The sequence below is a fragment of the Pseudorasbora parva genome, chromosome 9 (assembly GCF_024679245.1).
Source record: "Pseudorasbora parva isolate DD20220531a chromosome 9, ASM2467924v1, whole genome shotgun sequence".
Classification (NCBI taxonomy): domain Eukaryota; kingdom Metazoa; phylum Chordata; class Actinopteri; order Cypriniformes; family Gobionidae; genus Pseudorasbora; species Pseudorasbora parva.
The window spans coordinates 1,379,473-1,395,315 of record NC_090180.1 but is presented as its reverse complement, the minus strand read 5'-3'; the positions used below and the strand labels follow the sequence as shown (position 1 = coordinate 1,395,315).

The following is a 15,843-nucleotide window of genomic DNA, read 5'->3' as shown; positions in this document are numbered from 1 at the left end:
AACACACACAATTACCCAATATGCTTACAAAATATTTTCATAATATTTTAATAAAGGTTGTCAATTCTCAATGTTCATTTTATTAATATTTTTAATTTCAATGCACTCAAAATTTTAAGGCAACCCGGTGCCATAGCAACACTTATACAGAAAACATTGCACTAAAATTTAAAAAATCTTTGGAATATTTATACATTTATTTAACCAGTAAAAGTTAAATCCTACTTAAGTTAATTTTTCATCTGTTTTTTTATTTTATTTTATTTTTTATAACTAGACACATCTGATATTATTACACTGTAAAACATTATTAAGCAAAAAAGTTACCTGGTTGCCTTAAAATTGAGTTCATTGAAATTAAATTTGAGTTAATACAATGAACATTGTTTTAAATTCAACAACCTTTATTCAAATATTACTAAAAGATTTTGTAAGCATATTGGGTAATTTTGTGTTTTATTTGTGATGACGGAGCCAAATTGATTGATCACATTTTTTATGTGGTTCAGATACAATAATATTTTGAGTTTCTATTTATTAAACACATTTCCTTCATTGTATCAACTCAAATTTTTTATTTCAATAAACTCAAAAATTTAAGGCAACCAGGTTACTTACTTTTTTAAGTTAAACCAACAAAAAAAATTGACAGTGTATGATCTTCTGTCTGATATTTAAGAGTTGAGATGTTAATCCCTATGCAGCCGACGGGGCATGTTGTCACACTGAGCCCTTATTAGAAATAATATTATTATATATTCTATACTTTTATGAATTCTGTTGAGAAACCTTACGATAAAGACTGAGTTAATGTTCAGAAGTTATGCATTTTTACGATGTTTTGAACTATGATAATGTGTTTGTTGCCATACTCAACTTTTTTTAATTTCAAATGAAAAATATGATGATTGTATTTTATTTTAATTGTTGTATTGTTTTTATTAGATCATATGACATGTTGTCATGCTCATAATTCAGTGTACCTCACCTATGGGCATGTTGTCACATTTCACTTCCATTGTTTCGAGTTAAATCAAGAAAAAAAGTATAAACTGTATTAATGAAACTAAACCACATACACATTGTACTAGACATGTGGGACATTAATGTGGGAGAAATAAATACTCTAAACCCCAAGTGGATTTACACTCAGTCAGAAAGCGTTAGATTGTGCCATGCTCTCCCCTATTCATTTCTTTCAAAATCTTCTTAAATGAAAGTGTGTGTTTAGGCCATTTCTATACATATATGTTTCTAAAATGCTATAGCTAACACTGTGCACAGATACATCTTTAAAAAAGTTGGTAACTCCTTAACCACCTAAGCCTAGTTTGACATTTGGAAAACATGTTGTTGTTTTGACTCAGTAAACCTGTTAGCCACACAGTAATAAGGGCTCTGATGGGAACAAACGTCTCCAACCAACTCGAAGGTATCGTCTTATTTGTGACCTTATGAGATCTGATAGATTCAGGACACTGCTCTTCTTCTGGATTATTGGCTGTTCTCTGTGAGTGACTTTAGTGGTGTAACTTGAGAGCTCCCTCTGCTGGTTATTACATCTCATCACCGTAGACTAACCCTAACACTAGCCTAACCTCGTCATACTCAATCCTAGTCAGAATATGTATTATATTTAGTCCGAGAGCGTATGCAAGTGTATGCACACTATACTGTCCATGTCCAGAAAGGGAATAAAAACATCATCACAGTAGTCCATATGAGACATCAGTGGGTTAATTAGAGTCTCTTGAAGCATCCAAAATACATTTGGGTCCAAAAATAACAAAAACTACGACTTTATTCAGCATTGGCTTCTCTTCCGCGTTTGTGTTCAATCCTCAAATAAAGATTCGAACGGTTATGAGTCAGTGAATCGATTCATGATTCGGATCACGTGTCAAACTGCTGAAATCACGAGACATTAGCGATCCGAATCATGAATCAATACGCTGATTCATAACCGTTTGAATCTTTATTTGAGGATTGAACACAAACGCGGAAGAGTTTTTTTTTCTACCAAAATGTATTTTGGATGCTTCAAGAGACTAATTTAATGACACATTTTATTTTTGGGTGAAATAACCCTTTAACACTCTATACACTAATTTCATTCGTGTATAGAGTGAGGCTTAACATAATGACGGCCGAGTTGCGCTTGCGTGCTAATAGTAAACACACAAGCGCAACTCGGCCGTCATTATGTTAAGCCTCACTCTATACACGATGTGATTGGCCTGACCAAAACTTGAGAGCCTGCCCTGATGATCTCATTGGTCAGTTTCTGTTGATCATCTCTCCGTCATCGGCTAAAGCCCGCCCTGATGATCTCATTGGTCAGTTTCTGTTGATCATCTGTCCGTCATCGGCTAAAGCCCGCCCTGATGATCTCATTGGTCAGTTTCTGTTGATCATCTGTCCGTCATCGGCTAAAGCCCGCCCTGATGCTCTCATTGGTCAGTTTCTGTTGATCATCTGTCCGTCATCGGCTAAAGCCCGCCCTGATGATCTCATTGGTCAGTTTCTGTTGATCATCTGTCCGTCATCGGCTAAAGCCCGCCCTGATGATCTCATTGGTCAGTTTCTGTTGATCATCTGTCCGTCATCGGCTAAAGCCCGCCCTGATGATCTCATTGGTCAGTTTCTGTTGATCATCTGTCCGTCATCGGCTAAAGCCCGCCCTGATGCTCTCATTGTTCAGTTTCTGTTGATCATCTGTCCGTCATCGAGTAAAGCCCGCCCTGATGATCTCATTGGTCAGTTTCTGTTGATCATCTGTCCGTCATCGACTAAAGCCCGCCCTGATGATCTCATTGGTCAGTTTCTGTAGATCATCTGTCCGTCATCGACTAAAGCCCGCCCTGATGATCTCATTGGTCAGTTTCTGTCGATCATCTGTCCGTCATCGGCTAAAGCCCGCCCTGATGATCTCATTGGTCAGTTTCTGTTGATCATCTCTCCGTCATCGGCTAAAGCCCGCCCTGATGAGCTCATTGGTCAGTTTCTGTATTATAATTACTCTTCTATGGTTTAAGTCAAGACCGAACTGCCCGAGCTCAAATGTTTTGGCTGAGTTTGGCTGCCATCTAATACAGATCCCTTACCTTTTCAAAATAACAGTCAGCTTTATAAAAAAATGATCATAACTCACCATACTGTGTCTGTTATCCCCGAATTTTCCGTTGAGGTTGGCCAGATGGCAGTTCTTGTACCACCAGGCTCCTTGATGAGTGAGAGCACAGTTCCCAAGAGCAATGTCATTATCCGAATCAACGGTGGAGAAAGATCCTCCCTGGTGGTACGTCATGGCATCGCCTGTGCACAATGTGTTATTAATAACACGACTCCATAACTCTTTATAACTCAAGCTATGAAACATTAGTTAAAGGGATAGTTCAGCCTAAAATGAGCCTGATGTTGATCTGCTGACCCCCAGGGCTATATAGGTGTGTTTGTTTCTTCAGGAGAACACAAATGAAGATTTTTAACTCAACCGTTGCTCGTATAATGCATGCCAATGGGGTCTTGTAAAATATTGTAAAAATTGCTCAATATAGTTGTGTGCAACCACTTACCACATATTTTTAAGTAAATTCAACAAGTCATTTTTTTGAGTGAGCTTAGCTAATGCTTCATAGCGTGAGTTATTATAAAGTGTTTCCATCACTTGGCTTTATGTAACATGTTAGGTGTGATCCGATTGCATCTCACCAGCGTCTCCTTTGTAGTTGCCAATGGTGAGTTTAAACTTCTGTTTGACTGGAGCCAGTTTGAAGTTATCATAGACGGCATATTTCCGCTCTGATCCCGATCCCAGATCGAAGCGCGCCTCATACTGAGTGGGAGTATTCGTCAGCTCATGGATCTTCTCTAAACCTGTTCAGAAAGAGAAAAACAAGATCAGAGCGGCTCAAATCAATATCTAGCTCGGTATGAACCGAAGAAAGTACACTGCAAAAAATGCTTTTCTTACTTAGCATTTTTGTCTTGTTTCGAGTCCAAACATCTAAACATTCTTAAAGCTCCACTGTGTGATATTTCCCCCATCTAGTGGTGTAAAGGTTTATGACAATCCAGTGAATATTAGTTTCTGTTCCTCTCAATTCTGATTTCGATTCAACTCCTACGGTGGCTGACTTAGCCCAAGATTAACATGGCTTCCAATTCGACCTCGTCAATGAGTGCCATCGAGTGTAAAAATGCGAAAGGCGAAGCTTGAATTTACGGGTATGTCCCTCTTTGGCTACTGTACTTTCAAGATGGAGGAGCAACATGGCGACCGGCATTCGAACCCCTCACCCGTATGTGTTTTCAATGGCATATTATAAACTTACGAGGATACTTTATTACTTGAAAGAAGTAAATATACATTAATGAGCACATATTTTTGAAAGAACTACGTGTTTTTAGCTCAGAATAAACTAAAAAAGTTACACAGTGTAGCTTTAAAGCAAAAAAAAAAGTATTTACTAGGCAAGTAAAGGCTGTAACATACTCCGCAAGAACAGAGAAGAAAGTTCTCGCTTCCAGGGCTGCGAGAAGAAAATGGCGTCATGTTGTTCCCCCAGCCCTGGTTCGGGAGTTCTCACAGCTTGTTCTCGACACATCGCCTGAGCAGAACTTTTTTATTGCGGGTGTCCGAACACTATCGTGTGATTGGTTAGACATTTAAAGTGGGCGTGGTTAATGCGGAGAAATGCAGAGAAGGCACCTACTTCTCGTGAAGTATGGAATGTACTGACCAGAACGAATTTTGTTCTTGCCACCTCGAGAAAACAAACACATTTGTTCTTGCAGAGTTGTTCCAAGCTTAATTGTCTTGTTTTAGGGGGAAAATACTCGAGTTTTTGCTTAAAATAAGATAAATAATCTTCCAATGGGGTAAGCAAAATAATTCTTATAACAAGATTATTTATCATATTTTAAAGGTCCACTGAAGTGCCCTGAAACGCGGCGCATTATTCAATGTGTTGACGTAATTTCCCCTGAAACGGCTTCAGGTGTTAGCAGCTCCTCCCCTTTTTTGAAACAGCCAATAGCGTTTCGTTAATATACAGTTTGACTAGAGCGCAAAAGCGGACCTTCTCTGTTTGGTAAAGCCAGTTTCCTCTAACACTGTTTACGATCATAATCTCCTCCATATTGCTTTGAAATGCAGCAATCTGTGCAGAATTCAAATGGGTCGATATGTTTGTTGTCTCGCGCATATGATCCGCATCTCGTGTCTGTAGTCTAAACTTAGACCAGAGCCGTTGGGGTGTGTGCGCTGCTCCGGTGCGTGAAACTAACGTGAAAACAGACTTCATTCGCCTCAAATGAAAGCATATTTACACTGAATCGTTTCCTATCACATATATAGTGTGCTATGTGCCTTTCACTGTGTAGAAATTAGTAAATGTGTGTAAACAACTGACCGATTTCAGTCGCCACTTCAGCAGTGTAGGGGGCGGGCTGAAGAGAGCATTTTGATTGGACAGAAAATTTGACGAGAAAGTGGTCTGCGATGATGTCCCCAAAATCTGAGATTCATTTTAACGGAAGTGGGAGACTTTAAATTTTGAATGCTTATATCTCCTGAATGCAAATTTTGTCATAGTTTTGGAACACACACCAGTTTATTCATAACTTTAAGGCTAACACAGTCATACTAAAAGATAAAAAACTTAAATTTTGATTTCAGTTGACCTTTAAGAAAAAACTCTCTTAATTTTGAGTTATTTTTTCCCAAAACACGACAATTACTTTAGCTTGTCTAGTAAATACTTCTTGAGTTAAGAATGTTTAGATGTTTGGACGAGAAACAAGACGAAAATACTGAGTAAGAAGAGCATTTTTTGCAGTGTAAGGGGAAGGGTGAGATCTTTATTGGATATACCGAGCCAAAATTCCTCCTTTAGTTCTCCGAAGCCTTTTATATATTCTCTCCAGCGCTTCATGAAATCTAATTTGCCGGTGTTTCGTCTCTGTAACACCTGTGGTTGATGCATCAGATATGCTGTTAGATGACACGCATAAAAGATTTCATCACTGAAATTAGCATTTTATGATATTTGGTAACTCACGATCCAGCCGCCTCCATCCGTTGTCATGTCACAGTAAACCTGGATGGATCTGCTGCGGTTCCCATTGATGAAGATCGTGTAGACACCGCTCTCCATGTTCCCATTCTTCATAATCTGAGTGCAATCCATCGGGAACGGGAACGCCTGACCCACTGCAAACAACAAATCAGTGATGCTTTTTATTTCTATCCACGTTCTTTTATTGGTCCTCCAACCAATACTCCTATAAAGGTCGTTTGTCACGTCCTTGAAATACGACCCAGAGGAGCGTTTACTCAATATTCTCCATCTGTCTATACTGAATCGGTCTATCTGTCTATCCGTCCATCCATCCGTCCATCCATCCATCCATCCATCCATCCATCCATCCATCCATCCATCCATTCATCCATCCATCCATCCATCCACCCATCCACCCATCCATCCATCCATCCATCCATCCATCCATCCATCCATCCATCCATCCACCCATCCACCCATCCATCCATCGTTCTTGGCTTAAATATTTTTTATTTTTATTTTAAATTCAGGACATGAAGTTTTCCAGGACTGAAAAATGTGTCCCCAATTTTCCAGGTTTTCCAGGACGAGTGGAACCCTGACTTGGAGTTAAATAAGGAATATGTATTTCATAATTACCTGTAGTAAATGTTGTCTCCACTACTCTGCTCCTCTTCGAGCCCCTGTACGCTACGAGGCTGACGATGTACTTTTTGCCCATTTCAAGGCCAGAAAGAGCAAATCTATTATCCCGCGCTGGCAAAGATTTTTCCACAGCCTAAAAAACATAAAGTAGAGAAATGAATCACACAAAATGACAAATGTCTCATAAATAATATCAGATAGAGCTAATAACAAACAGAAATTACTAAAGTAATAACTGTAAATAATGCATAATTATAAGTAACCACCCCTCAACCAAACCCTAACCGTAACTCTATTATTGAGTAAATATAGTTAAATAATATTACTCAGAACTTATTTGTTTATCCATCCATCCCTCCATCCCTCCATCCCTCCATCCCTCCATCCATCCATCCCTCCATCCCTCCATCCTCCGTCTGTCCGTCTGTCCGTCCGTCCGTCCGTCCGTCCATCTATCTATCCGTCTATCTATCTATCTATCTATCTATCTATCTATCTATCTATCTATCTATCTATCTATCTATCTATCTATCTATCTATCTATCTATCTATCTATCTATCTATCTATCTATCCGTCCGTCTATCCATCCATCCGTCTGTCTATCTATCCGTCCGTCTATCTATCTATCTATCCATCCATCTATCCATCCATCCGTCTGTCTATCTGTCTATCTATCTATCTCTAGTGTCTGTCCGTCCGTCCGTCCGTCCGTCCGTCCGTCCGTCCGTCCGTCCGTCCGTCCGTCCGTCCGTCCGTCCGTCCGTCTATCTATCTATCTATCTATCTATCTATCTATCTATCTATCTATCTATCTATCTATCTATCTATCTATCTATCTATCTATCTATCTATCTGTCCGTCTATCTATCTATCTATCTATCCGTCCGTCTGTCTATCTGTCTATCTATCTATCTCTAGTGTCCGTCCGTCCGTCTATCTATCTATCTATCTATCTATCTATCTATCTATCTATCTATCTATCTATCTATCTATCTATCTATCTATCTATCTATCTATCTATCTATCTATCTATCTGTCCGTCCATCTATCCATCCATCCGTCTGTCTATCTGTCCGTCCATCTATCCATCCATCCGTCTGTCTATCTGTCTATCTATCTATCTCTAGTGTCTGTCTTTCCGTCCGTCCGTCCAGACTGTATTGACTTAACTGAAAATCTTTGAACTTTAAGCTTTTAAAGCTTTCTGGTCCGGCTTTTTCAAGCCAACTTAAAATGTCTCAACAAACTTTTATATCTAGTTGGTTAATGTGTTTGTTTTTGTAAGAAACAATAAATCATGCACATGCAAAAATTCCAAAGAGGTGATTTAGGGCCTCCTAGTGTCCTAGGCCCTTAAAATGTATATATAATAAATTAACATTAACCAACAAAATATATTGTGCGTGTGTGTGTGTGTGGGGGGGGGGGGGGGGGGGGTATAAAAAACATCTTATAAATCGCACAGAAGGAGTTTTTTTGAGAAAGTAAAAATGCAGAATGTTTCCTGTGATGGGTAGGTTTAGGGGCTGTGTGTGTGTGTGTGTGTGTGTGTGTGTGTGTGTGTGTGTCAAACCTGCATGCTTCCGTCCTCAGCCCTGTAGGTCAGGATATAGCCTTCAATATTAGCCTGAGGAGCTTTCCATGTAATCGTGGAGGTTTCCGTCTGAACATCAATGGCTTTGAGATTCTTGGGCGCATCAATCTCTGCGGATCAACAAAAAGTGCTCGGTTAAATGAGGAAATGGTCATGAGAAAACAATGAGCTCAGATGAGACGTCTCTCCTTATAACTATGAAAGTTAGTGTTGAAAAATGATGGATTATTCCTCGTCAAAGGGTTAGTTCACCCAAAAATGAAAATGATTTCATTAATGTCTCGCCCTCATGTCGTTGGACACCCGTCAGACCTTCGTTCATCTTCAGAACACAAATGAAGATATTTTAGTGTAAAGCTGAGAAAGGCTTCAGATAGGCCTCCATAACTTGACAGATAAAGTCGTTATTTTGATTTTTGTGCACACAAACTATTTCCGTCGCATTGTAAAATGATTGTAGAGCCTCTGTAGTGAGATGGGCTGTGTGTCGATGTGTTTAGGGCCTTTATGGGTCTTGTGAGTGGGAATGGACTGAATGCCAATGGAGGCCTATCTGAAGCCTTTCTCAGCTTTACACTAAAATATCTTCATTTGTGTTCTGAAGATGAACAAAGGTCTGACGGGTGTCCAACGACATGAGGGAGAGTCATTAATGAGATTATTTTCATTTTTGGGTGAACTAACCCTTTAAGCTTTCTGTGCAGAATTAATTCAGTTATTGCTGAGACAAGACCTTAGCAAAGAACTTCGTCATGCTTCATTTGACATTTTGGGCAGAAGACGAAAGCACAGAGCCATATTGTCTGCACGGATCAGATAACCTGCTTCTGCTTCTGTTGAGCTCTTTCTGCTCGAGTGAGGGCCTTTCACAGCCCATAAATGAGCCTGTGCTGTTTATCTGCCGGATATCCAACATGTAGGTGTGTGTGTTTCTTCAGGAGAACACAAATGAAGATTTTTAACTCAACCGTTGCTCGTATAATGCGTGTCAATGGGGTCTAATTCTATGAGAGTAAAACACACACAGACATACGAGTCCATATAAAACCCTGAGGCTCGTGGAGACACACTGATGTCTTAAGACACTAAACGATCGCTTTCTGACAGAAACACAACAGTATCTGTGTTATTTTACCTCATATCAGACGAATCTCATCTAGTGTTCCCATCGCCATTACTTCAGGTGAGTGAGGTCAAAATACCGGCGTGACCATAGATATATTTATGCCTCATTAATGCCTGTGCGGATCGGTCAAATGAGACATCTATGTAAATATTTCTATGATCGCGCCAGTATTTTGACCTCACTCACCGGACGTAATGACGATGGGAACACTAGATGAGATTCATCTGATATGAGGTAAAAAAAATAACACAAATACTGTTGTGTTTCTGTCATAAAGCGATCGTTTCGTTTTTGAAAGGGTTAGTTCAGCCGAAAATGAAATGTCTGTCATTAACTCCTCTCCCTAATGTCGCTCCACACCCGTAAGACCTCCGTTCATCTTCACACACAGTTTAAGATATTTTATATTTAGTCCGAGAGCGTATGCAAGTGTATGCACACTATACTGTCCATGTCCAGAAAGGGAATAAAAACATCATCACAGTAGTCCATATGAGACATCAGTGGGTTAATTAGAGTCTCTTGAAGCATCCAAAATACATTTGGGTCCAAAAATAACAAAAACTACGACTTTATTCAGCATTGGCTTCTCTTCCGCGTTTGTGTTCAATCCTCAAATAAAGATTCAAACGGTTATGAATCAGTGAATCGATTCATGATTCGGATCGCGTGTCGAACTGCTGAAATCACGAGACATTGGCGATCCGACTGTTACGCACGTAAGTTTGAGATTAGTTTGCGTGAACTGGTTCTTCAGGCTCCAGAAGGTGGATTGTGTTTTTTCAGTGTTTATCACCATGGTAACTGCCACTATTCTGGGTTTGAGATCGCAAACCCAAACTGGACCAATCAGCAGCCAGTAAAGATGCAATAAAGCCACACCCCCTGTATCTCTCCAAATTAAAGAAGTTTATAATGAAAAAACTTTTGAAATAAAATTGTGCATATTTTGGTGCTAATATTTATTATATTTATATTATATGAATTACAATCACTTCATATATGTTCATATAAATATTATTTTAATTAAAAAATAGGCAAATAGTAATATAATACATGCATTCATAATTATTTTAAACAACATGAGTTCATTTGAGCTCTTTCTGAACCTATAATTATTAGGCATATTATTGATTCACATCATGCATTGATATAGTCAGATATTCTTTCATCTGCCTTCTCAAACTAAAGTGTTTATTCCTGCCTTGTAAACACATTTAATTTCATGATAATTTTCAAAACGATCTCAGAAGAGAAGTGAATGAAACGGACGCTGTGATTGGCTGTTTGCCGCACGTGTCACACTTTCAGGTGCACGCGCTTCAGAGTTGATCGCTAACTCTGGATTAAACCTGAGTTGACAGAGAAAGTTTATAACAAGCTTTGAGAAACGAGTGAACTTGATCTAAACCAGGTTGGATTTATCTGGATTTGTTAACTCTAAACCCTGCTCTGAAACTCAGAGTGTGTTCAGCTAGCTTAATGCAACAGGCAGAGAACACACTGGAGATTAATTTTCGTGTGAAACATGATGGGAGATTATATATGGTGTATGCAACTGAGAGCATAGTGTGGACACATCGGACACACACTTCTGTGTCCACATAAGAAAACTGCTGCAGAAAACGCGGAAGGATCCGAAGATGAGGGCGTAAATAATGGCCACTTGTTGAGGTGAGTGATGTTAATTCATAAGCTGTGTGTGTTGGCACTTAAAATGATGATGTTGTAGCTAATGTGACCCCCAAATGTGCGTAAATGATGTAGTACAGGGGTTTTCAAATTTGGTGAATGTGAGCCTCCCCCTAGAGTAGGTAAGGACAGCCGAGCCCCCCCTTCCCCAAAATCCTGTCCGCCTGCTCTAACCCACACACGCCTCGGCAGTAAATGCCATCTTCTGTGTGTTCCTGGCTATGATGAGTTTCAATAACAACTAATAAAATGTAAATCTTTTTTCATATTGTATTTTATTTCCTTTTTTTTTTAAGAAGTGCATTCATAAATCTTTGCAACAGCAAATAACTTCCAAATTTATGCAGGCCTATTTGAGGCTACTTTTAAAAACCACAGAACATCAGTAGGCCTAACCATAAGGCAACAAAACATGCTGGGTCTTAAAGGGATAGTTCACTTTAAAATGAAATTTCTGTCATCATATACTCACCCTCAATTTGTTTCAAGCCTGTATGAATTTCTTCTGCTGCACACAAAGCAAGATATTTTGAAGAATGTCAGAAACCAAACAGTTAACTGATCCCATTGATCTCCATAGTATATATATATATTTCTTACTATGGAAGTCAATGGGACCAGTTAAATGTTTGGTTACTGACATTCAAAACATCTTGCCTTGTGTGCAGCAGAAGAAATTCATACAGGCTTGAAACAAATTGAGGGTGAGTATATGATGACAGAATTTTCATTTTAAAGTGAACTCTCTCTTTAAGCGCACATTTTAATGCATATCGTCTCAAACAAAATCAGCACAATGGACAGCTCTCTGATCAATGAACGACAACGCTTTTTGTTCACGTAGCTCATACCACATAACAGTCAACTGCATTGAAGGCATGTTATCAGATCAAAAAGATTTGCATTACATTTTTTTCAGCTTTTCTAAAATTATTTAAAATCATACATTCAGATTTAAACAATAAACAAAATGCACCATCATTCACGTCATTTGAATTTTAATTTTGAACTTTGAATAACCGCCCATATCAGTTTTCGAGTAGGCCTATTGTTTGAGCACCTGTGCACACGTTGAGCCAGAAGGAGCCATTGCTTAATCTGTCAGCATTACTACCTGTCAGTATCAGGATGGGTATCGTTAAGATTTTAACGGTATTACTACTCTTACCGATACTGCTTATCGGTCCGGGACTTTAACGGTATTCTTATCGGTACTTTATGAGATTTTATATATACATACATTAGGGGTGGGCGATATCTCGATATTTAAAATATATCGAGATATTTTTTCAGCTCGATATGGATTTGGACATATCGTATATATCGATATATTGTTTATATTTAATTCTGATTCCGCCACTTTGCTTGTTTGCCTTCTCTGTGTTGTGCTCGCTCCCGCTCGCGCGCCTCCCGCCTCTTGCTTTGTTCCCCCTCCCCTCGCGTGTTGTCTCATTGAACACGGCTGCTTCCACAACCAGGTAAGGATTAGTTATCATGTTGACAAGCGCGCACGTTGTTCAGGACTCAGTTTAGAGACCATGTTTTCCTTCTAACACAACTGCTTGCTAAAATTCATAAAGAAATATTAATGTTCATCATAGTTCAAATCGCACGTTTCACCCACAGTCAGGTGATTGACAGTACTGGTGCGAGACGCGGTCGCAATCATGCCAGTTTATGATCTGTGTCTAACTGATCGCATAGTTTTCGGTTAAAATGTCAAAATGGTCGCATATCATTTGAAAACATTTAAAAAGTATTGCAATATCATTACTATTATTATTTTGTCAGCTTTATCACGGGTAGGGATGGGTATCGTTAAGGTTTTAACGGTATTACTACTCTTACCGATACTGCTTATCGGTCCGGTACTTTAACGGTATTCTTATCGGTACTTTTTGAGATTTTATATATATATACACACACACACACACACACACACACACACACACACACACAATTAACAAAAAAACACAGCCTACACATGCAGTGCTTTCATTTCAGGAAGAATTCTACTAATCAAATGTAAAATAACACTGTTCATCATAAATAGCCAAATTAATGCTTATTAAAGCTGAAGTTATTCATGCAAGAGCTGTGAGTGATTTTCTCTTTGCATTTGGTTGTTTAATTCGCAGTAATTCGTCAGCATGTTTATTTACACCGCTGCCTCTTTAAGACAGACGTGCAGATCTTTAGGCGACTGATGATAGGCAGATGTACTATATTTTCTCCTGACTATATCCATAATAACTACGTCCATTTTAGACACAAACTGTGTTGTGTTTAAGAGACTCTCCAAGCCGGTCATTTTGACACAGATGTTTGTGTAGGCTACATTTGATCGTTTAGACGCGAGTGTGAAACTGAAAGTGTGATTTGCTCGTCTCGTTGCGGCTGTTTCAGAGCGCGCGCGTCGACTTGGGAACAATCTCTTGCGCACATTTTTGTGCATTTAATCGCTCTTTTTATTATTAAACGCGTCCCACAATTTACCAACAGTGGCTAGACTGTATTTCACAACAATCATCGATCGTGCTGATTCTGTCATTACGTTTGAGTTTGGAGAAATGACAGCGTAGGCTACTGCTGCAAAGGGAATTAAGTTGGGCTAGACATAAATATTATTATTATAATCTTTGGAAGACAAAATCAAAAATAAAAGCAGACTATCACAGATCTAAAGTGCAACCAGTCTACGTTTGAATGTTTGGTTCTGTCCTCGGCTGTCGTTTGCGGAGCGCTCTCTCTCTCTCTCTCTCTCTCTCTCTCTCTCTCTCTCTCTCTCTCTCTCTCTCTCTCTCTCTCTCTCTCTCTCTCTCTCTGGTCACGTGTATTTTCAAAAGTACCGACAGCAGAACCGATAACGTCAGAGCTTATCGATACAACGGTCTTTCAAAATTCAGCCCCGGGGCCCGTTTAATACCGGTTTTCGGTACCCATCGGGATTATGATGAATAGGTCTATTCACGTTTTAACCAAGAGGGAAAAACGCGACATCCCGAGTGTCCTGAGACACGCGATGCTCTTCTGTAAGTTGTACTGTATCATATTATCATATAGCCTATCTTCTAACATTCATATTTCGTTCTGTAACTGGAAAAGAAGTGAAATTCAGCTCATGTGTAGCCTACATGATCTGCATGATGAGTTTGAATTTTGTCAAACTCATGACAAACATCACTGTTTGAATTTTGATAAAAATTTAACAGGAAATGGTGTTATGACAAAATCAGTTTATTAATATCTCAGTCATACCCCCATCTTTCTGCAAAATGCTTACTGTTTACTTTAACTGTAAAAAAGGGAGTCTTTGATTCATCTTTTGAAAGCATGAAATAAATGAAAAGAAGGCAATATTATTTATTTTATTTTATTATTATTATATTTATTATTATTTTCTTTTACAGTTAAATTATTATTATTTATGTAATCAGGGAGTTTTTTTTTTTTTTAAATGTCGCAAAAGCACTTGACTACCTCTTTGTACTTCAATTTTTAAAAAAAAAAGTTTTTGTGGTATTTGGCATATTTGTTTTTGCTGTAGTTTTTAGGGGGTTATTTTTCCTGTAAAGATATCGAGATATATATCGTATATCGAGATATAGCAAAATATATCGAGATATATTTTTTGCTCCATATCGCCCAGCCCTAACATACATACATACATACATACATACATACATACATACAGACACACACACACACACACACACACACACACACACACACACACACACACACAATTAACAAAAATGCACAGTGCTTTCATTTCAGGAAGAATTCTAGTAATCAAATGTAAAATAACACTGCATAGTTTATCATAAATAGCCAAATTAATGCTTATTAAAGCTGAAGTTATTCATTCAAGAGCTGTGAGTGATTTTCTCTTTGCATTTGGTTGTTTAATTCGCAGTAATTCGTCATCATGTTTATTTACACCGCTGCCTCTTTAAGACAGATGTACATCTATAGGCGACTGATAATAGGCAGATGTACTATATTTTCTCCTGACTATATCCATAATAACTACGTCCATTTTAGACACAAACTGTGTTGTGTTTTAGAGACTCTCCAAGCCGGTCATTTTGACATAGATGTTTGTGTAGGCTACATTTGATCGTTTAGACGCGAGTGTGAAGTGTAATTTGCTCGTCTCGTTGCGGCTGTTTCAGAGCGCGCGCGTCGACTTGGGAACAATCTCTTGCGCACATTTTTGTGCATTTAATCGCTCTTTTTATTATTAAGCGTGTCCCACAGTTTACCAACAGTAGCTAGACATTATTTTACAACAATCACTGATCGTGCTGATTCTGTCATTACGTTTGAGTTTTATGGAGAAATGACAGCTTAGGCTACTGCTGCAAAGGGAATTAAGTTGGGCTAGACATAAATATTATTATTATAATCTTTGGAAGACAAAATCTAAAATAAAAGCAGACTATCACAGATCTAAAGTGTAACCAGGCTATGTTTGGTTCTGTCCTCGGCTGTCGTTTGCGTCTCTCTCTCTCTCTCTCTCTCTCTCTCTCTCTCTCTCTCTCTCTCTCTCTCTCTCTCTCTCTCTCTCTCTCTCTCGTACTTTTTCCAAAGTAGGCTACCGACAGCAGAACCGATAACGTCCTTATCGATACAACGGTCTTTCAAAATTCACCCCAGGGGCCCGTTTATTAAATATATAATAATAATATTTTGGAGCTAGCTACCTCTTCATCATGAACAG

At 38.7% G+C, this 15,843-nt stretch overlaps 1 protein-coding gene across 1 annotated transcript in view; it reads right to left on the bottom strand.

The window, feature by feature from the left end:
• The window catches only part of tnn (tenascin N), a 74,429-nt gene that overhangs the window by 2,949 nt on the left and 55,637 nt on the right, over positions 1-15,843 (bottom strand). Inside the window, exons 8-13 of the mRNA XM_067453465.1 lie at positions 8,282-8,412; positions 6,702-6,840; positions 6,063-6,214; positions 5,876-5,972; positions 3,712-3,876; positions 3,152-3,315 (exon numbers count right to left, since the gene is read on the bottom strand). Coding sequence (XP_067309566.1) covers positions 3,152-3,315; positions 3,712-3,876; positions 5,876-5,972; positions 6,063-6,214; positions 6,702-6,840; positions 8,282-8,412 — 848 coding nt within the window. The remainder of the gene's footprint in view (positions 1-3,151; positions 3,316-3,711; positions 3,877-5,875; positions 5,973-6,062; positions 6,215-6,701; positions 6,841-8,281; positions 8,413-15,843) is intronic.